Source organism: Archocentrus centrarchus, chromosome 3 (assembly GCF_007364275.1).
Source record: "Archocentrus centrarchus isolate MPI-CPG fArcCen1 chromosome 3, fArcCen1, whole genome shotgun sequence".
NCBI lineage: Eukaryota > Metazoa > Chordata > Actinopteri > Cichliformes > Cichlidae > Archocentrus > Archocentrus centrarchus.
Window position 1 is genome coordinate 10,661,493 of NC_044348.1, and position 21,565 is coordinate 10,683,057.

General features: G+C 38.4%; 1 protein-coding gene across 7 annotated transcripts in view; it reads left to right on the forward strand.

Annotated features, from left to right (window-relative positions):
• LOC115777468 (protein diaphanous homolog 3) overlaps positions 1–21,565 on the forward strand; it is a 177,280-nt gene that overhangs the window by 11,078 nt on the left and 144,637 nt on the right. For all 7 annotated transcript variants that reach the window (XM_030725391.1, XM_030725398.1, XM_030725376.1 and 4 more), the window contains 4 exons: positions 8,035–8,165; positions 19,528–19,602; positions 19,701–19,770; positions 21,178–21,314. In XM_030725391.1, the coding sequence (XP_030581251.1) occupies positions 8,035–8,165; positions 19,528–19,602; positions 19,701–19,770; positions 21,178–21,314 (413 nt within the window). The remainder of the gene's footprint in view (positions 1–8,034; positions 8,166–19,527; positions 19,603–19,700; positions 19,771–21,177; positions 21,315–21,565) is intronic.

Consider the following 21,565-nt stretch of genomic DNA (forward strand, 5'->3'; position numbering starts at 1 on the left):
GTACTTTCTAACTTTTTTGAGTGCTGCAAGGTGACTGGTTGAATTTTGTTAAAAAAAAAGAAAAAAAAGCTTTTGAAAAGCTCGTAGGGTGAGGATTTTGAAAAACTTTGTTTCTGCATTTACATGCAGACAGGGACAACAAAGATTTTACCTTGCAATGTAAAAGTATGTTGCTTGAGCTCTATTTTTAAGATCAGAATTTACGCTATTTTATTGATTGTAGGTTTCTGATTGGCCCACATTTCTATGACTAGGGTTAAATCGCCACCTGCTGCTTCACAACCTAACCCTCACCCTCAACACTACTTGACAGTTTTATACATTTTCATGTAGATGGAGATATTTTCAAGAAAAAAGTGTATAATCCCGCCATCCTTCCATTTTCTTCTGCTTATCCGGGGCCAAGTGATGGCCCAAGAGAGAGACTTAGACCTCTCTTTCCTGAGCCTCGTCCTCCAGCTTATTGGGGGGCCTCCGAGGCCTCCTCCTGATAAGACCTGCCTGGAATACATCACCCAAGAGGTGCCCAGGAGGCATCCTAGTGAGATACCTGAACCACCTCAGCTGGAAACTTTTGATGTGGAGCAGTAGCAGCTCTACTCTGAGCCCCTTTAGAATGGCTACATTCTTCACCCCGTCTCTAAGGGAGAGGCCAACCACCCTTCGGAGGAAGCTCATATCTGCTGCTTGTATCCGCAGTCTTTCAGTCACTACCAAAAGCTTGTGACCATAGGTGTGGGTAGGGACGTAGATCAACAGCTTTGCTTTCATGGTCAGCTCTCTCTTCACCAAGACGGACTGGTGCAGCAGCCACAGCCCCAGTCCATCTGTCAATCTCCCGCTCTTCTCTCCCATCACTCGTGAACAAGACTCTGAGATACTTAAACTCCTCCACTTGGGGCAGCAACTTGTACCTGACCCGGAGTGGGCACTCCACCCTTTTCCGGCTGAGGACCATGGCCTCAGACTTAGAGGTGCTAATTTTCATTCCTGCCGCTTCACATTTTGAGACCAACATGCGATGAAGCCTGTAGCTCAGTAGGTAGAGCAGGTCACCTGCTGATCGAAAGGTCAGCGGTTCGAATCCTGGCTACTCCAGGCTACATGCCAATGTATCCTTGGGCAAGATACTTACCATGGAAGTGCTTGTATGAATGGGAGTGCATGGGTGAATGCAAACAGGTTGTAGAAGCGCTTTGAGTGCTCATACTGAGTAGAAAAGCGCTATATAAGAACTAGTCCATTTACCATTTACCATGAAGTCAGCAGCTATTTGTGTGAGTAGAGCACCGCTTTCCCCTCCTGAGTCACCTGATGGTTTGCCAGAATAACTTCAAAGCTGTCCAAAAGAATTTTTCCATGGTCTCATCAAACTCCTCCCACACCTGAATTTTTGTGTCAGCCACCACCTGAGCTATGTTCCACTTGGCATACCTGGCCACCAGGTGCACTCCCTCGAGCACCCTCCCCAAGTCTGGCTCCAGTAACCCTATACCAGGCAGGGTAAACTGTTCTCTTGGTCTTTTTTCCATGAATTGCTCTTTGTCTGACCCCTCACCCAGGACCAATTTGCATTGGGAAACCCGATGCAAAAGTCCCTGGACAACATTGCCCCTTGCATCACTGGGACACACAGACCCCTCCACCACAATAGGGTGGCAATTCGGGGAAGGGATAATCCCCTTTTTAAAAAATACTGGTGCATGTGTGGATATAGCCAGAGTTTTAGGGCTGTACATTAAAATATCTACCCAAGTTTTAATGGGTAAGTTTGTCTTAGCTTGGACACTCAACATCTCTCAATCACAGCAGTTATCATGACACTTGAGTTAACATTGTTGTTGCAGTTGCTAGATTTATTTTATTTTTTATACCATGTAAGACCTTTTTTTCTCTAAAAATGCCCAGTGATAAATCTTTGAATTGTTGTGTAATGTCTTATTCCTGTGTAGGCACACACACTGTTTAGTGAGTAGCAGAGATGAATTAGCTCTTTGCATATTTGCAGTATTGTTGTTATGTGATAGAACAGAAATGGATTCATATATGGTTATAATAAGAGTAATCGTTTATTGCAAGTAATAAAGAGTGGCTGTAAAGAAAGCACTTTATTTCTGTGGTTTCTATTGATGACAGATCACAGTATGTATTAGACAGTATGAGCCGCAGCATATTGTAATGATATAAATATTTTAAGCTTTGACAAATCATTGTAAAGGCTCACTGTCATTTATCTTATAAGAAAAAGCTGACCTGGTGAAAAAAATCCCACTTGTATGACTTCCAGATATTTGCAAGTTATTTTATAAAATCTTTACCTCAATTTTGTTGACATGTTAACAGAGTAACAACTGTGTTGAATGTGTATTCTATAGTTGGGAGGCTTAACGAGAGAGAAGCTAAAAACTATTGTTTTAGCTAGAGGGTGAATGAGGTGCTGAGAAAAATGGGTAGTATGAGAAAAAATAATTGACTTTATAAACAATAAAGCCTGTACATATTTTATAGCAGGTTTTCTGGTTAAATTGTCACAGTGCGTTCCAAAGAAGTGTTAAATTTTATTATAATTGTTAGAACCAGACGCCCCTTCAAGTTTGCCTTAGGCTGTCTGTCTCTAGCTCTAGTTACCGTGGAGACTGGCCTGTTTATATACCGGCATTAGTTACCTTTCATACCTGCATGGAAGAAATTTGTGGGCACCAACCTAAAACCAGCAAATTAAAATTCTTTAAGATAGTAGTTTTATAAAATTCTGCATTTACTTAAGAAGTGGTAAAGTGCACATTCTTAGAGAGAGGTTCTGAGAATCATTTCAGGAATTTCTGAGGAATTATTGTGTCAGTGAGTTTAAAACACCAACAACAAGAACTCTGAGTGCAAACTTCCACCATGACAGCTCACTCTTTGGGCAGTATTTACTTTTAAAGGAATGGTATTGTATTGTGTATATATTCATTTTGTTGCTTGCTTTTTAAGTATACTTTAAGAAGTTTGTAGTGCAGTAAAAATAGATATCAGGGTGCCATGACAGATGTGCACTTTGATTTCACAAGCATTATGTAGGAGCAGGTAATGGATAATGGGTATTGATTTGTAAATAACTGGACATAAACAACTTGAGCTTATAAAATATTGTACTACAGTATATTTTTAACTAACTAGGCAGCCCATTCTCTAATAAGGCCACTCACACAAAGTCACAGTATTCTTAGTGGTTTATATTTATTATGATTTTAGCATTTCTTATTCCTGGTTCTTAGCCATTTGCAAGTGACTAAGGCACATATGCACCCCATTAAGATCTACAGAGACCTGGTAATTATGTGTACTTCTAGGGGAGTACTAATGATTCTACTGCTAGGAGGCTGAGGGGTAGCACTGGCAGCTGAGAGTATTTTTTTTTTTCTTTTCATAATCTTTTTTGCATTTGGCTAGGGTCAGTGTCACTACTGGTGGTATGAGACGGTACCTGGACCCTATAGAGGTTCCTCCAGGATGGCACATCAATACTTGCTAATGTTAGAAGGTTTGCTGTGTCTCCCAGCACAGTCTCAAGAGCATGGAGGAGATGCCAGGAGACAGGCAGTTACTTTAGGAGAGCTGGACAGGGCTGTAGAAAGTCCTTAACCCATCAACAGCACTGGTATCTGCTCCTTTATGCAAGGAGGAACAGAGCTCTACAAAATTATCTCTAGCAGGCCACTGGTGTGAGTGTCTCTGACCAAACAATCAGAAACAGACTTCATGAGATCAGAAATTCTTGGACCCAGTGTCAGACCCTGCGATGGTGCAGTGGATCCTCAGTTCCTCCTGGTGCACGCCAATGCACTGTTTTCATCAAATGATGTATTAAAGGTTGTTTTTTTTTTTTACATAAATGAACTTTTTTTTTTTTTTCTCTCTTTTTTTTTTCTTTCCTTTTTTTGGTTAATTTGCCCTCCAGATAACAGCAACAATGCAGTCTTCTCAGTCATGGTACCTTTAATACAGATTTTAAACTGACATATGTCTCTTGCCTGTGAATTTGGAGATAGCCTTGGAGAGAACCAATTTCCTTGCATGTTGTTACAAAAAATAAGTTGCTGACCTTTGACATTGTGTTTTGATTTATGTGCTGTGCCCCTGCTGTGTAGGAAATTGAGTTTTGCCTTGCCTTAAATTGCCTTGAAAGAATCTTGAGAAATGTGTCTCCTCACTCCTCGATTAACTAAGGCTGAGCATGGGGAAAATTTTATGTTTATTAAAACATGTCAAGTGGTCATAATCTGTGTAAAAAGGTTTATTATCCAAGATGCTGTCCTGTATTTTTAATTTGCAAATATAGCACAGAGTTTAGCACACAAAAGTCTACTGCATGAGTGTCAAACATGCAGTCAGGGGCTAGAACCAGCCTGCTAAAGGGTCCATGTGTGGTAGGGTTTCGCCATATCATATTGTATTGAAATAAGAGTCATGTTGCAATGTTGTTGCTATAGCAACATATAGTGTTTACATTCCCTATTGCAAGAATGAGTAAAGTCCAGGCATCCAGGCTATGAATCAGGGTTCTAGCCAGCAGAGTTCCAAAAGTAAAGCGGTGAAATCCTCCGCTGGGCGCGAGAGCGCCTCAGCAAGGCGATCAACCGCTAGCTGGAACACTGTATGAAGGAAGCGATATTAGCAATCAGTTATGTGTGAAGCAAGCGTAAACAAATGACTCAATCAAGCATTACTAGCTGGATTGGCTAATTGCTTTTCATATGACAAGAGCAAAGGGTGGATGGAGATTACTGATGTGGTTACATGGTGGTAAAGCAGGGCTTTACGCAGCAGGTTAAAAAGCTCAACTCAAGGTAAAACATCCCAGATAGAAAATGTTTTATTATGTGACAATATTGTGCAGCTCCTAAAGAGTTATAAGGTTAAGTCACTTAGTTATTGTTAAACAAAATCAGTCATGTGCATGCATATATATATATATATATATATATATATATATATATATATATATATATATATATATATATATATATATATATATATATATATAATTTTTTTTTTTTTTTTAACTTAAAAATTCAGGGAAAGCACTATAGGCTACTTTTGTGCTCATATTTGAATTATGCTGTATCACTGGATATAAGCCTGTATACACTTCTATTGCGCTATAATATAATGCTGCTGCTAATTTGCTTTAGTAGATTTGTGCTTAGAATTAGATAGTGTGTCATCAATGTCAGTAGCTCATTGTAAAAGAAGACTGGAAAATACCTTTCATTTACTTACACTTATAAATGCTGCTGCCTGCACACTGTAAGCATTTTACAGTGTATTTTTATTCTGTATCATCAGAAATATGTTTATTGCTGATTGTCTTGAAATATCGTGATATAATTTTGAGAATATATCTCCCACCCCTGTATGAAAATTACGGGGAAGTTGTTAATTTTTCAATAAACTGAGCTGCTATTCCAGGTGAGGTGATGGCACCATTACTACCAGGGAATGAATATGTACAGAGAATATATCCAGATCTCATCAGGTTGTTTGAATCATAAAGTGTGAAATAAATGAGTAGTTTAGTTGTAAAAGCTGTACAGGTTTGGTGCTTTTGTAGATCCACTCTGATCTGTAGTGCACATGTAATAAAACATATTGTTGAAGTTGCATTTATTGTCACTCAGGCTTTTTTTGCATCATTTGCAAATGAATGGTTCATTAACACTTTTAGACCTTACTTGTCCTTCCACATTAAAAGAAGGTTAGGTTATTTATTTTTTTAGTCTGGCCCACTTGAGATCAAATTTTCTGTATGTGGCCCATTAACTAAAGTGTGTTTGATACCCCTGGTCTATTGTATGTTAATACAATGCTCACATAAATTATACATTATGAGTGCTTATAATTCTCCTATACACACTAGCTTTGGGTTAAGACCTTCTGCAGTCTCTTTGAAATTTAAGTGGGTATCTTCCAAAATTTCTTTTCTGTGAAGGTTTCAAGAGGACCAGTGGAGTACATCCATGGCCAACCTCAGAACTCTAATCAGGCAGTATTAGAAAACATGAAACCATGACTCACTGGTCCATTTTGGCTACAGCCTCAGTTGAAATGATTATTAAAAGAAAATCAAATGTCTTATGATGTAAGTTCACATTTTAACATGAATATTAAAACTGAATTTTGAAGACCGTGTAAGCAACCTTTCAACTGCTTTTAATGCATCTGGAGTGAGTATATCCAGGCGATGTGGATGGAGTTGCTGTCACTGGGCAAACAAGGTGCCATTAATGCTCCTTTAATGAGAAACATCAGAAAGTCCTGGGCCTGTTTCTACCAAGAGCAGCAATCATACTTTTCTCCTGCTGCTGAAAGCCCAAGAGATCCTGAAAAACAAACTGCCTAGTCATCATCATTTCTCACCAGGATAGGAGAGGCAGTTGATCATTGGGGTTGAAGAGGAAAAGAGAGGGAGGCAGACACTTTCTGTATCCTTGATGGTCTGTTATGCAGCCAGGCAGTGGTTTGTTTTTGTGAAATTGCCACCGCTGTTCGACTTAACTCAGCACAGAGCAAGAGACATACAAAGTGGGAGTCGGACTAAGCTGATGATGCTTGCAATCAAGAAGCAATTTGTAAGCAGAGCAGAAATGACATGTTTCAGCCATGGTAACAACGCTGGAGGGTTCTGATGTTGTGTGAGTGATAGATTCATAGGACTACTATCTGAAATGAGTGCAGTGCTTTGATGTGTTTTGTGGTGATGAGTATGAGCTGTGTTGTGAAGACCAATAGAAGGTGAAACACATGCCAAATAAAATGTTTTCCAAAGGTTCAAATTGGACAAGCTACTCAGCAATCAGTATCACATGAGCTAAAGCCATATCAAATGCATGTATAGATTTACTTTCTTATATATGCAATCAGTTTATGGGACTATAAAAGTGTTCGTCACTAGAAGATACATTCTTTGAATAAAAATATTAGCTTTTATCAATTTTGCAGCTTAAGGAGAGCAGGTCTTTATACAAGAGGCATGAGGTGAGAAACAGACTGGACACATTTCCATTTTTTGTTTTTGTTTTTTTTTGGGGGGGGGGGGTTATGGTTTCTGTCGGGGTTACGGATTACCTATTCGTATGGATAGTTGATATCTGAGGACTGTGATGAATCAAAAATGTAACAAAAAGTAAATCTAGCTTTGAGTCTTTACCACCCTCACACTCAAAAGCACAAAGAAAATCAACTTAAAATCTTACTAGTGTCTTGTCAGTCAGACATCTGTCTGTCTGTCTGTGTATCTGGATGACTGGATTATAGGCAAGGGATATGGTTACTTTTTCTTCAAGTCTTCAGGTCTTTCTCAGAAATTTGGATTTTTTGTTTTAGAACAAAAGTTTGAACCAGTGTGAAAAGATTTCCCTTCAGAAATGTCTTATGTTTGAAATGTGCATGGGCGTGTGTATGGTGGAAACTTTAAGAGACGTCACCCAGTGTCATTATTGAGAGGCGCACTGGAATAAGGATTTAGGTTTAGTCACAACTCTGTGCTTGTTAAAGGATTGTTTAAATGTCTGAATTGGGCAGTTTTAACATTTTTTACTTGACAAATGTCAGCCTGCTTTAAAATATCAAACTGTGAACTTTTTCATATTTTTTGTTTTTACGTGCACATGTATGAATCAAATAGTGAACATAAATCTATTCTTATCTTTCTTCTATTAAATTATGTAGTGTGATGCACTTGGAAAAAGATTCGTCCAGGAAATTCTGATTGATCAGAAAGCCGTACAGTTGAGATACTTTAGTGGTGATGAAATTTTGAACTTGTGTTTGGCTATCAGTCTGTCACATATTAAGTTATCACAGCCCCCCCCAACATGTATACATGTCCCTTGCTTTTAAATGTGCTGTTCAAACTGTTTTTATTATACAATAATAGATTTTTTTTTTTTTTTTTTTACTTAACAACTATACCTTCAAACCTTGTGTTTTGATCAAAATGTGCACGGCTGTAATAAATAGATTTCTTCCTCCTTTCCTTTCTTTTTATAGGGTAGTTTGAGAAACAGCCGTCAGATATCTCCCCAGGAATTCCTTAGTGAGCTGAAGTCAGGGGTCATGGATGAACGTCTGTTTTCCTGTCTAGACTCACTGCGAGTGTCCCTTACCAGCAACCCCGTCAGGTATGGTACAAGATTGTGACGTTGAAAGTGGACTTGCCCTCTTTAGGTTTAATGTTCTCTCTTGTCTCTGTCAGTTTATTATTTGCCAGTAATCACACTGTGTAAATGGGATCATCTGCTATGCTTTATCTAGTATTTGTGTGTACCTTACTTCCTGCTACTTCAAATTTAGTTTATATTAATGCACTGATCCTTCAATCATCATGGTCCTTTTTTAAGTTTAAGCTTTATGCTGTCATAACAGCGTAAAATGCCACAGCTACAAAATGGCCAAGCTTGGCCAGCTACGCTGTCACTGACACACTGTTGAAGTGTTGTGATGCATGTGATGGTTGATGTTTCACTGCAGCTTTGCAGCATTTAATACAACAAAATAAAAGAGCTCAGCTCAGCTTTGATTTGTTGTGTCACTCCTGTCATGCGGTAGGTCAGAAGTTAGTCTGTTATTTTGTGACACTTCTTGTAGCGAGTTGCTCACTTGCATTAGAAGTGCTGCTGCCCTCAGCTACCTCAGTTGTTGGTGAAAAAGCGAATAAAGAATGAGCTTTCTTGATGGTGTAGGTACTGTGCATTAGGCTTGGTTAGGGTTTAGGGAATTGTCCCAAAGGAAATTTACATGACATTATTATTATAAGATAGACATTAGGATATACTCTACTTAGCCACAATTTGGAAATTTGTTTATTATTTATTTATTTTTCAAGTCAGAGTGTTTGTAGGAAGTTGCTTTTTAGTTGCTTTTGCAGTGCCAGAGTTTTGTTCACCCTTTTTTCTCTTTCAAGTTCATTTTCTCTGGCAACAAACGTCTGACATTTCATGTTTCACAGTCTTTTATTTTTTTATTTAACCATCTAGACTGTATGCTATATCTGAACAGAAGCAGCATCAACAACAATGCTCAGTTTGTGTTCATATTAGTGGTATTGTTTTTTCTTTGATGTCAACTTTCAGCATAGCTTTCTCTAGTTGTACAGTTAATTTAATGTTATGCATGAATATTTAACTGTTCTGTTTAGACTCGTAGTTTAAACTATATAATGTAGTTAGGCATGTGATTACTGACTTAGGTAGTTGACTTGAATCAGCCTTTTATTAGTTTGTTTTTGTTAAAGAAGGGTGATTAAACTGTAGTATTGTATAAGTATGGCACTAGTTGTGCCTGTCACAATGCTGATGTGAATATAAGCAACTAAATGTAACATGAAAACTTTGATCCACTGCGCTGATAGATCCTTGAGTCGTTCTTATTTGCAGTGGTGTTGGACACAGTAGGTGATCTAACTGCTTCATGATATTTTGAATGGTTCGCACAAACACTGGATGAAGTCAGGACTCTTGCCTGACTTGGTCTCTTTTAAAATAAAGCAGCTTGGATTGACCATAACACTGCCTAGGCTTAAAACAGTCAGCCAGCAGCAGTAAGCCATTGCTATTTAATAATACCATTGGTTTTGGCTGCTGATCAGTCACTTTTTTGGTACTAATGCAATGCAATATTTTGTTAATATAATGGTTGTCTTGCTAGTATAGGCTGACAGACTTGCACGCTTCCTGATCAGGTTCTTTGCGTCAGAGCACATGGGCTGAGTTAATTTGGTACTTCTTGCACCTCGGGAGTCTCACAGTGTGACTCTTACTTCTTGTACTATATCCACCTCAGCTCCCCCCCACCTCAGCTCTTTTTTTAAAAAGAAAGGCTGCAGTGCTAGGCCACAGGACCAGCAAGGCTACAAGGTACAGTTGTATTAAATGGATTTGATAAATTGATCTGACAAACAAGTGGAAATTGGTTTTTCATTTTTTATTAAAACTGACCTTCAGGTTTAAGTACCCAGTTTTTTTTGTCAGTCTAGCTATACAATAGAGTAAAGTTTAATAACAGTGTATAAGGAAATGTTGGATGCACTTCCTGTCCTATGCACCTAACATTCAGGAACTACAGGTAGAAATTTGCCATTCTTTACACTGCTCATATAAATTGAAACAGTTATATGTACAAATTAATAGAAGCAAGGTTGAGAAGGTTTGGACATGTGCAGAGGAGGGACAGTGGATATATTGGACAAAGGATATTGAAGATAGACCTGCCAGGTACGCAGAAGCCACAGAGATGTTTGGATGTAGTGATGTGACAAAGGAGGATACTAGGGATAGTGGGGAGATGGAGGCAGATGATCCCCTGTGGCGACCTCGAGTTATATGGACAAAATACACATGCATACCTCTTTCATTCAATTTTTTTTTTCAGTTTACTTTAGACTGTAATTTATTGTTTTTCATATGTTTAATTTGTAAATGGGGATAAGCCAGAGGTGAGGAAGATTTCAGTAAAACAAAATTAAAGACCCAGAAATAAATTTGTAGCTTAATTGATACCTTTTAAAAAAATCTAATTAATAAAATCTAATTTTAAATTATGTTTGTAAAGATTGAATTTATGTATCAGCCATTGTACTGGATTATATTTTATGTACAGCTGAATTAAAAAAAAAAAAAAATGAAAGAAAGTGATTTTTTCCCACCAGGCGATGTATTCTATGGTTTCACTATAATAGTCATATTTTTGTCTCTTCTAATTCATTTATTGCTATCAAAATTTTAAGTCAGGGGCTTGAAATTGAAACAAAACCAAAACAATAGAACATTTAATGTTTGTTGCCAAGTGGACGGTAATAAAATTTTGCTGTTTTGCTATTGTGGTTAAGCTTTAAAGCTATATCACAATTTTTACTTCTAAAACTTGTCAAGAAATTATATACCCTATTCCACACACTTTTAATAAATAAAATCTTTTTATATCATAAATTACATACTTTTTAATTGCTTTAATAAAAACCATTATTGCACACATTGCCGATGTTTCTGGAGCATTGTGCTTTTGGTAGTGAGTGAGAGCAATGTCATTCAGTGCTCACTCTATTAAATGACTTCTTTTTGTATTTCAGATGTTCCACATTGCTGTGATTTCAGCCTCCTCCTTCTGTCCCTAGAGAGCTCTCCTGTAGTCAGTTAACTTGCTATGCTCAGGACAACATTTTAAAGTTAATTTTTTATATCTGGTTCATAACCGCCTTAGTGGAGTGCAACACTGTGCTGCACTGCCAGGGAACCTTGGAGCCATTCTCCTGAGACTGTGTTAGAAGTCAAGCTACCTTAGCTGTGAAGTTAGCCAGATAAGGTACCTCATTTTTCTCTTTGATTTATGACTGTTTTTGTTTCCCATGGAGAGGGATGATTAATTTGTTTTCTTTTTTCCAATGCTCTTCTCTTCCTCCTTTTCTCTTGGCTTTCTGAAATGATACCCTCATAAGTATTGCTGTGCTTCTCTTGCAACTGATGATCACGTAATGTGATTACAGTAAGGCTCTAATCATTGAGCATTAATAAATGTTTATTGCAAGTGAAATAGATATCAAATAGAAAATGGAAAAATCTCACTTTGTGAATGTTACGCAAGGAATAGGAGAGAAAAATGGAGTGAACATAACAGTTGACCAGAACTGTTAAAAAAGTTGATCTCTGCAGTTAAAATAAAAAATTTGTTTTTTTAGTTTCTACTCATGTTTGTATATTAAGGGAAAATTAAAGTACCCTGCCCTCTCGCCCGCCCCCCCGTTACCCTAAACAGGATAAGCGGAAGTGAATGGATGGATGGATGGATAATATAGATCTGGTTAAGTCACATACATGGCTGTATTTTTAGAGTGAAACCAATTTGTTACCAACTTGAAACCACCTTTGCATCAAGTCAGTTTGTGAAATTTGATCCCTCAGATAATCTACTATCAACTGTAAGTAGTACTATTGCAAAGTGAAAGTATTTAGGAACCATGATAGTAGGGATGTAATGGTACAAAATTAAACGGGTCGGTTCATATTGCAGTACAGATTCCGCGGTTTAGTGAATTTCAGTTTGGTTCATTTGCATATATGGTTCAGACGATGATTTATTTGACTAAAACAAACAAATTACTTAGTATTTCTTTATTCCTTTTAATCAGTAACTTTCAGTGAACATAAAAACCTAGAAAACAAATGAAAATTAAGTAAAAACAATAACTGATGACTTGATCAGTGTCTACTACATATCACCTGAGAGGTCTGTTACAATTTCATTACTAAAACACAATACAACACAATATTCATCAGAAAAATAAGCTGACAAAATAATTCTCTTCTGATGAGATTCATGAGAACAAAATTAATCAGTATCTATATATCATCTAATTATCACCTTATGGTTATTTATTCCCATATTTTTACAACATTTACTCACAGAGAAGTCCTGGAAGTCCTCAACATCAACATCATCATCTCAGTATTGTGATCATTGGACAGAAGTGAGCTTCTCTGTCTCATCGACTCGTTTCAGACACTCTTCACAAAGTTTTACAGCCTCCTCCAGAGTAAATAGATGTGGACGCTTCATGAGCTAAACACTGATCTTAGTCTGCACTCAGTAGATAAACACCGACCAGAGCATTTGAGGGGACTTGGGAGTAAAAACGTTAAAAAATTTTTAAATTATTTAATTAACACATGTTTTTTATTCCTGATTTATTGATAAGTGTTTATTATTAATACTGTTTTAATACACAGAGTAGTGAAAAAACATTCTTCCCTTCACTCCCAGGCTTCTTGTTACTTTTGTTACATTAAAATACTGGTTTTCCTGCCCATAAATCAAGATGGTATTTTCCTCACTCAGTCTACAAGCAGTTGACAGATTGCACAAAAACAGAAGATACTTAACATATTTGTATATCCAGGACACAAATGAGTATCTTCTCAGTATTGAAAGATTGTGTGGTTACATCTTGGACGTAACCTTTCTATGCCCTATGTGTCTGTCATTATGAATAACTAACGACAAAAAAGTTAACAGGAAGCCATCTGATGTAAAACAGTGCTATGGTGGGTTTTTTTTTTCGTTTTTTTTTCTTAGATAATTTTTGCAGCGTACGTCTCCAAACACTGATGACATTCAGGCAGGGACGGTGATTGAAGTTTTCTCATTTGGGATGTGGGAGGGTTGCCAGATGTTAAGAACCAATGAAACCCAAGTGCTGCCAGAGAATGCTAGATGAGCAGACAGAACAGAATATAAAATACTTTAATCATTTTAGAGTCTAGACAGACAGCATATTGAATACAAACCATTTAACTGCACGAGGATTAAAAAAAAAAAAAAAAAGAGTCTGACTAGTGACATTGCCCACAGTTTGAGCCATAAATTGTTCACTCCTAACTAATTTTATTGGGTTGAATTGCTAGCAAAGTAATTGTGGTGTGGGAAGGGAGGTCATGAGAGCCAGTGTATTCACAAAAACATCTGTTTTGGCTTTTGGTTGACTGAATAAATTTGTGTCCCTTTAGGATTTTTTGGTATGTTCTCTCTTAGTTTGTGCAGTTTCACGGTCCGATTCCCCTCACAACAGTTGTCAAACAATTTGTTATAAATTACAGTTATCTTTGCATTATTGCAATAGTGTGTTATGGCAAAAAAGTCATCTGAACTGAATTTTGCTATAGTGCTGCCAGACCATAATGTCTGCATCTTCTAGACTTAAGCAACTTCATATGCTTGTTGTATTACATTTCATTCATAAGATTTAAAAAATGAGTCTGTGTGTGTGTGTGGGGGGGGGCAACTACTGAGGGTGGTGTGAGGGTTTAGTCATCTTGTTTGAACAAACTATTTGATTTGTCAGTGAATAAAATCTGGGGGTGATTAAAATATGTATACTTTTTTTTTTCTCTGCAACTTCTTTCTTCTGTCACATACTTTGTGACAAATAAATAAACTAAGCAATATAATGAGCTACTGAATCTCTTATGCTGCTTCTTCTGGTCTGCAACCTTGTTGACCTTAGCATAGCGGCACTTGCATCAGTTTTCCACCTGCTGATGGTTCTGGTTTGAGTGGCCCTCTAGCTCACAGTTGATCTCCAGAACAGAAAAAGACTACTGACACCAGCTAAAGTCTGAGATGATGGAATAACCAAGGGGTGAGAACTTATGTGGGGAATCTGCTGAATGATATTGAGGACAGTAACAGTGGTAACTGGACCAGCAAGAGAAAATGAAGACCTTGTTAGTAAGGTTTGAACTTTCAAAATAAGAGTGAGAAATATTTTCCACTAGTAATCTGAGAGCAGTTGGTGCCAGAAAAAAAAAAATGCTAAAATTAAAATTGTCAGATCTGAGCAGCTATTAATATGCGTAGAATATGAATATAAAGATTGTGGGTTGGATATTGTATGATTTATCAGACACGTTTAATAAAATTAGAGTCTGCCCAGCTTTATTTGCTATATCCAAACTTTCCCTGACCTTCAATTAGGACATACTGTAGTACTCCCTACATGGATTTTTGCATTGGCCCGATTGTTCATTCTCTTGATGATGAGACATCTTCAGGCGCTGTGGAAAGCTTTTCCATTTTCACTTTCAGGCCTCTGAGATCTTCAGAACGTCTAAAAGCCACAAACATCAAAAGGCCTTTGAAAGCTGATTTATCACCACTATCCACTTTTCACTTACGTCTGAAGACAAGCGTCTTTCATATGTGTTTCAGAAGACCCTCATAGTGCAGCTATCCTGGTTTCCTCTGTAATTCCTGCTTGAGATTAGTTGATTGTTTTTCTTTTCTTTAACTATTGACAACGAAGAACTTGGATACACTTGCCACTGGACTATGAATTTCAATGAAGCTCTTATCAAGACCTCTATAACCAAATACTGACTGGGTCATGACCAGTGTAGGATATGACTTTTCTTTTTCCTCTGAACCTTGAGAGACTTTTTTTCTTATTTGCCTTGGCAGCCATCTTTCTTATCTACATCCGAAAAGCCATCACTGTTTTTGTCAGCCGCTCTCCTTCCATTAACCCTGACACACTCTTAGAGTAGTAAGTGAAGGCACAAGGTTGTGTTTTAGTGCAGCGACTCCACATACAGTATATGTGTCACATCCCCAACAAGGTCTAGGAGTGAGGGGAGTAACATGTACATGTATGTATAATATTTTTGTGTATGAAATTAGAAGTTAAAAGCCTATTTGATTCTGGATTGTTGGATATGCTTTACCTTTTCCTAAAACACTGAAAAAGTCTCAATCTTCCATCATGTTGGGAACCAAACAGCTGGTCTTTTTGTTCCGACCTTTCCTTATGAGGTACACACAGCATTGTGCAAACAATTGGGGGGGGGGGGGGGGGGGGGGGGGGGGGGGGGTCTGCTACTTTTGATCCACTGGTGCTTCCATATTTTTGATTTAAAAAAAATGATTATGGGAATTTTGTTAATAGTTTTGGCTGAGATGTGTAATGTAGCTGAATGTAAGCTGAGCTACATTAATGTGGGAACTGGAACAGTCTACCTGTCATCTTTGTGACAAGTGTAAATGTACATGAAATGGAACAAAATAAACAAAAGACAGTGAACTCATCTCCCATCTGTTAGGATTAACATTAAAATGCCATTTATCATTATTCTTTAGGGACACAACAGTAGATTTAAAAACAAAACAAATGTAATCACACACACAACCCACTCCTTTCAAGATGTCACACTCAGATAACAGCTTCCTGCTTACCTTGTCACCTTGAGGATTTATGTACATTTGATGCTGGGAGTAGTAATAGTGAATGCTAATGTTCGGAAATGGATTTCAGGTTCAGTCAAGTGGGAGGGGCAGTTCATAATTTAGCTCATGCTCTCGTGATTGTCATTCCGGTTCAGTAGTATCCATGCTCAAAGTTGACGTTCCCTGTTCTGCAAGTACTGCTCATCTGAATGTGGGGAGAGAGACTACAGGAAGTCTTTGGTTTACAGAAATGAATTTCATGCTGCCTGCATTGCTTTCATAATTCTCACACAATGTTTGGATCCAGGGAGACCAAAACCCTGGGCCAGTATTCAGCCTCCTTGCAATTCTTTTTCTTTTGGCTGGTCCCTTTAGGGGTCTCCCTCCATCTCACCCTCTCCCTAGCATCCTCTTTTGTCACATCAACCATCTGCATATCCTTCTTCACTGCTTCCATGAATCTTCTCTGTGGTCTTCCTCTTTTCCTCCTGCCTGGTAGCTCTTCATTCAACATCCTTTATCCAGTACATCCTCTGCACATGTCCAAACAATCTCGAGCTTTGTCTCCAAAACACTTGACCGGAGCTGTCCCTCTGATGTACTCATTTTTAATCCTGTCTGTTCTGGTCGCTCCCAACAAAATATTGGGCTTCTTCAGCTCTGCCACCTCCTTTCTTTTTGTCAGTGGTACTGTCTACAAAACATACATCATAGCAGGTCTCACTATCATCTTGTAAACCTTCCCTTTCACTCTTGCTGCTATCTTTCAGTCACAAATCAAACTGGTAGTTTTCTTGAAAGTCTTATTTGTACAAAACAAAAATATTGCTAATATCTAATATTCTGACCAGCCCTGGTGTAGAATACAGTTACAGAATACATTCATTTATGTGAACCTCTTTGTAGAGTCACTCCTTATGGCACTTTTTAAAGAATAGCTCCTTGAGTTCAGTGGTTGGAAAGAATGTGCCCTTTAGAAGGAATATAAATCTATATTATGTGCTGGTCCTAAGCTTTCAATATTACTCTTTAATCACAGAAACAGTCTGTTGGATCAAAGGTACTTTCTCTATAAGATGGGTTTAAAATCAGCTTTCACATAAAAAACAGCAAGAAATTTTTTCTGTAGCTCTTTTGTGTAGAGGTATCAAGTTCTTTGGACAGAGAGTCACTCAGGAGTGTCACTTGCTTCAAGTATCACTGCTCAATAAGAATCTGATTCTGTCCACTTAGTAAAACCTTTTCCTTTCATTATGAAATTATGAATGAAATATTCTGATTTGAATATTTTGTTCTGTACAAAGTTGAATGTGCTGACAACAAAATCACACAAAAATCATCAATGAAAATCAAATTTATTAACCAATGGAGGCCTGGATTTGGAGTCACACACAAAATTAAAGTGGAAAAACACTGCAGGCTGATCCAACTTTGATGTGATGTCCTTAAAACAAGTCAAAATGAGGCTCAGTATTGTGTGTGGCCTCCACGTGCCTGTATGACCTCCCTACAATGCCTGGGCATGCTCCTGATGAGGTGGCTGATGGTCGCCTGAGGGATCTCCTCCCAGACCTGGACTAAAGCATCCGCCAACTCCCGGACAGTCTGCGGTGCAACGTGACGTCGGTGGATGGAGCAAGACATGATGTCCCAGATGTGCTCAATCGGATTCAGGTCTGGGGAACGGGTGGGCCAGTCCATAGCTTCAATGCCTTCATCTTGCAGGAACTGCTGACACACTCCAGCCACATGAGGTCTAGGATTGTCCTGCATTAGGAGGAACCCAGGGCCAACCGCACCAGCATATGGTCTCACAAGGGGTCTGAGGATCTCATCTCGGTACCTAATGGCAGTCATGCTACCTCTGGCGAGCACATGGAGGGCTGTGCGGCCCTCCAAAGAAATGCCACCCCACACCATTACTGACCCACTGCCAAACCCGTCATGCTGAAGGATGTTGCAGGCAGCAGATTGCTCTCCATGGTGTCTCCAGACTCTGTCACGTCTGTCACATGTGCTCAGTGTGAACCTGCTTTCATCTGTGAAGAGCACAGGGTGCCAGTTGCGAATTTGCCAGTCCTGGTGTTCTCTGGCAAATGCCAAGCGTCCTGCACGGTGTTGGGCTGTGAGCACAAGCCCCATCTGTGGACGTCGGGCCCTCACACTATCCTCATGGAGTCGGTTTTTAACCATTTGTGCAGACACATGCACATTTGTGGCCTGCTGGAGGTAATTTTGCAGGGCTCTGGTAGTGCTCCTCCTGTTCCTCCTTGCACAAAGGCGAAGGTAGCGGTCATGCTGCTGGGTTGTTGCCCTCCTACGGCCTCCTCCTCATCTCCTGGTGTACTGGCCTGTCTCCTGGTAGCGCCTCTGAACACTATGCTAACAGACACAGCAAACCTTCTTGCCACAGCTCGCATTGATGTGCCGTCCTGGATGAGCTGCACTACCTGAGCCACTTGTGTGGGTTGTAGAGTCCGTCTCATGCTACCACGAGTGTGAAAGCACCACCAACATTCAAAAGTGACCAAAACATCAGCCAGAAAGCATAGGTACTGAGAAGTGGTCTGTGGTCCCCACCTGCAGAACCACTCCTTTATTGAGTGTGTCTTGCTAATTGCCAATAATTTCCACCTGTTGTCTATTCCATTTGCACAATAGCATGTGAAATTGATTGTCAGTCAGTGTTGCTTCCTAATTGGACAGTTTGATTTCACAGAAGTTTGATTTACTTGGAGTTATATTGTGTTGTTTAAGTGTTCCCTTTATTTTTTCAGCAGTGTATATAACTGTTCAGGAGGTTCCTGGAGACTAATTTGATTGTTTGTTAAAATGGAAAAAATCAATCCATTACTAGTGTAAAAGTAAAAGGCACTCAGAAAAGAATCAAAATAGAACCTAAAGTAATGAGGAATTTCTTTGTTGTCTGCAGTCACATTCTTGCGTGCATATATGTTAACAGTGCTAGAACTATTTATCATCTTTCTTTACGGGTTCAGATCCACATATATTGCTGCTATTGAGTTGTTATACATACTCTTCTGACACAGACTACATAAGGCAATGCATTTTGGTATTGCATATTAAAAAATATATAATAACATTAAACTGGTTAGTATTTCTGGTGTAGATCAGATTTGTTTAATTGCTAGTCATGCACATGCCTAATAATACACAGGTGCTTATGCTTGACAAATTAAAGGAAAAAAGTTTTTTGGTGAAGTGCTGGTCTGTCAGAGAAACTTCAGTCTTGTCTTGGTATTGATTCTGAGTATCTGAAAGTCTGCCGGTGGGATGGAAGGTATTCTCTCATTTGGTATTTTGCACATGGTTGCAGAAAGCACTGTGTGACACTGTCAGTCTTAAATCTCCTATTTGGTTTGAAATTTGAGTCGTTTTCACACATAAACATTGGACAACGGTGGGACAGTCAATCACATTCTGTCTCTACTCACTGCCCACAAAATGTATGTGAGTCACCTGATCCACTCACTATGGCTTTTCCTTTTTTTTGTGCTTTTAGCTTTCATTTTGTTAATTTACTTAATTACACTTGATGCTCTTTGTTCCCTTATGTCTATAAATGTGCAACCTTTTATTTAATTATTTCTTTTTTTTACACTATCTTATTGCTGCTGTCTTTCTCTTCAACCCAAAATACTGAGTTCTCTTTTTCTGACTTAAAGTGTTGCAGTTCTGGCAGATGAGAATGAAATTGTTGTCAGTTGTCAGTCTGGCACTATTGTGATATTGATTTCATGTTTGTTGTTTCAGTTGGGTGCAAAACTTTGGGCATGAAGGTCTTGGACTGCTGCTAGACATTTTGGAGAAGTTGCTGTTCAAGAAACAGTAAGTTTATGCATTCACTTGTGCATTCATGTTCAGACTTGTTCATATCTCATTATATGAGTAGCAAACATTAACTTATTGCTCTTTTGCTTCCCTAGCCAGGAGAAAATTGATAAAAAGAACCAACATAAAGTTGTCCAGTGTCTCAAAGCCTTCATGAACAACAAGGTATTGACAATAACTTTTATTTATTTTAATTCATTAGTTTTTTTTTTTTTTTTGCTTATCTGGATATAAGAAGCTTGTTTCTTTAGATTAGTTTTCTAATCTCAATCAGAGATATTGTGATTGGCTTCCATACTGACACCAATATGTTCTTGAAACCTGGTCTTTTGAATTGTGATATGAGGATTTAGAAATACATTCAAAAAATGCAAAAGATTGTGTGACAGGTGTTAAATGGGAAGTGTGTCTGACTTCACTACTTCTGGAACTCTTTACTCTGTGCTCACGGGTAAACCACACCCATCTTAGGTCTTACCCTTCATTTTTATCTCAATTACACATCAATAAAATTTGTGACTGTGTCTTGCACAGGTGTGACTCGGTACAAAAATCTGCCCGCAGACAGACATATAGACATCTGCCAGTATACTCTGAGCATCATCACAACAATATAAAACCAAATGTGAGAGTTTTGGTAATTTCCTCATGAAGTTTAGGATTAAGGAATAATCATAATGTGGTCATATTGAGAAGAAATATGCTATTTAAGATCAGTCAGTGGTAATAACGTCTTATTCCCCAGGCCAAAGCACTTGTAAATGTGTTTCTTTGAAGTAGCTTTACTTCATAATACTTCAGCTTTTTCTCCTTAGTTCATGTTAGTTTATCAGTAGCTACTGAGAAGACCCCTATAGAGCTAAAACCCTATAGAGACACATATACAACCCCTCTGGTATAAAATGTGCTATAAGGTCTGATGTAATCCCGCATCTCAGGCACCAGCATTTATCCGAAGGCCTTTATGTCAGCCCAGACCTTTCTCTGGCTAAAGAGGCATCTTGGGATGTGAGGTACCCACAATGCCAAGAAGACAGGTGTTCTCTGCCAGCTGTCACCGCAGCCTTTTCTTCTTCTGCCTTTGTCTGATTTTTCTATCATCTGTCACCAGTGGCATAATAATGTAATACTAAAAGTTACCACACTGTGAAATTGTCCTTTGACAAAATAACTGTAATAAGAAAACCTTTCTCCCCAGTAAAGTGTAGATTTATTGGGGAGGTTGTGTTACACAATCACTTTACGTTTGTGTGTGTGTGTGTGTGTGTGTGTGTGTGGGTGTGTGTGGGTGGGTGGATGTGATTATAGATCATTTATGTTTAATACACAGTATACAGTTTTTAAAAAAGCACATATTATGCAGATGTAAGAAAATCTCATTGCTCTTTTTAATCAGATTTTCTCTATTTAGCAGACTCATTGGAGACTTTAATTATTTCAGCCATTAAGGATGCATACTTCAAAATGCATCATTTAGAAGTACATGGATATATGAGTATGATGAGCTTGATTTTTGGTTTTATTGTGTAATGTGAATTTGTATTTTTGTTGACATTATTATTTTCATTACAGTATGGCTTGGATCGAATTCTGGGGGAGGAGGAAAGTCTTGCTTTACTGGCAAGAGCCATTGATCCCAACCAGTCTGCAATGATGACTGACGTTGTAAAGCTGCTGTCAGCCATCTGCATCGTAGGAGAAGAGAACACGTATGTGTTTGAGTTCTCTCAGTATCTCTGAATGACTGACTTTTCAAATGTTAAAGCACAATGTTTTTCCATTAGATTAGGCTATACTTAAATAGTCAAGCAGATAACTATCATGTCTTATTTATTACCAGTTTAAATCATACGGGCACGTAGTAATAAATGGTGCTAAAGTGTCGTAAAGTGGCCGAAACTTAACAGAGCAGTAAGAGAAAGACTGAACTGTAATTTACCTTATAATTCAGTCACTCGCT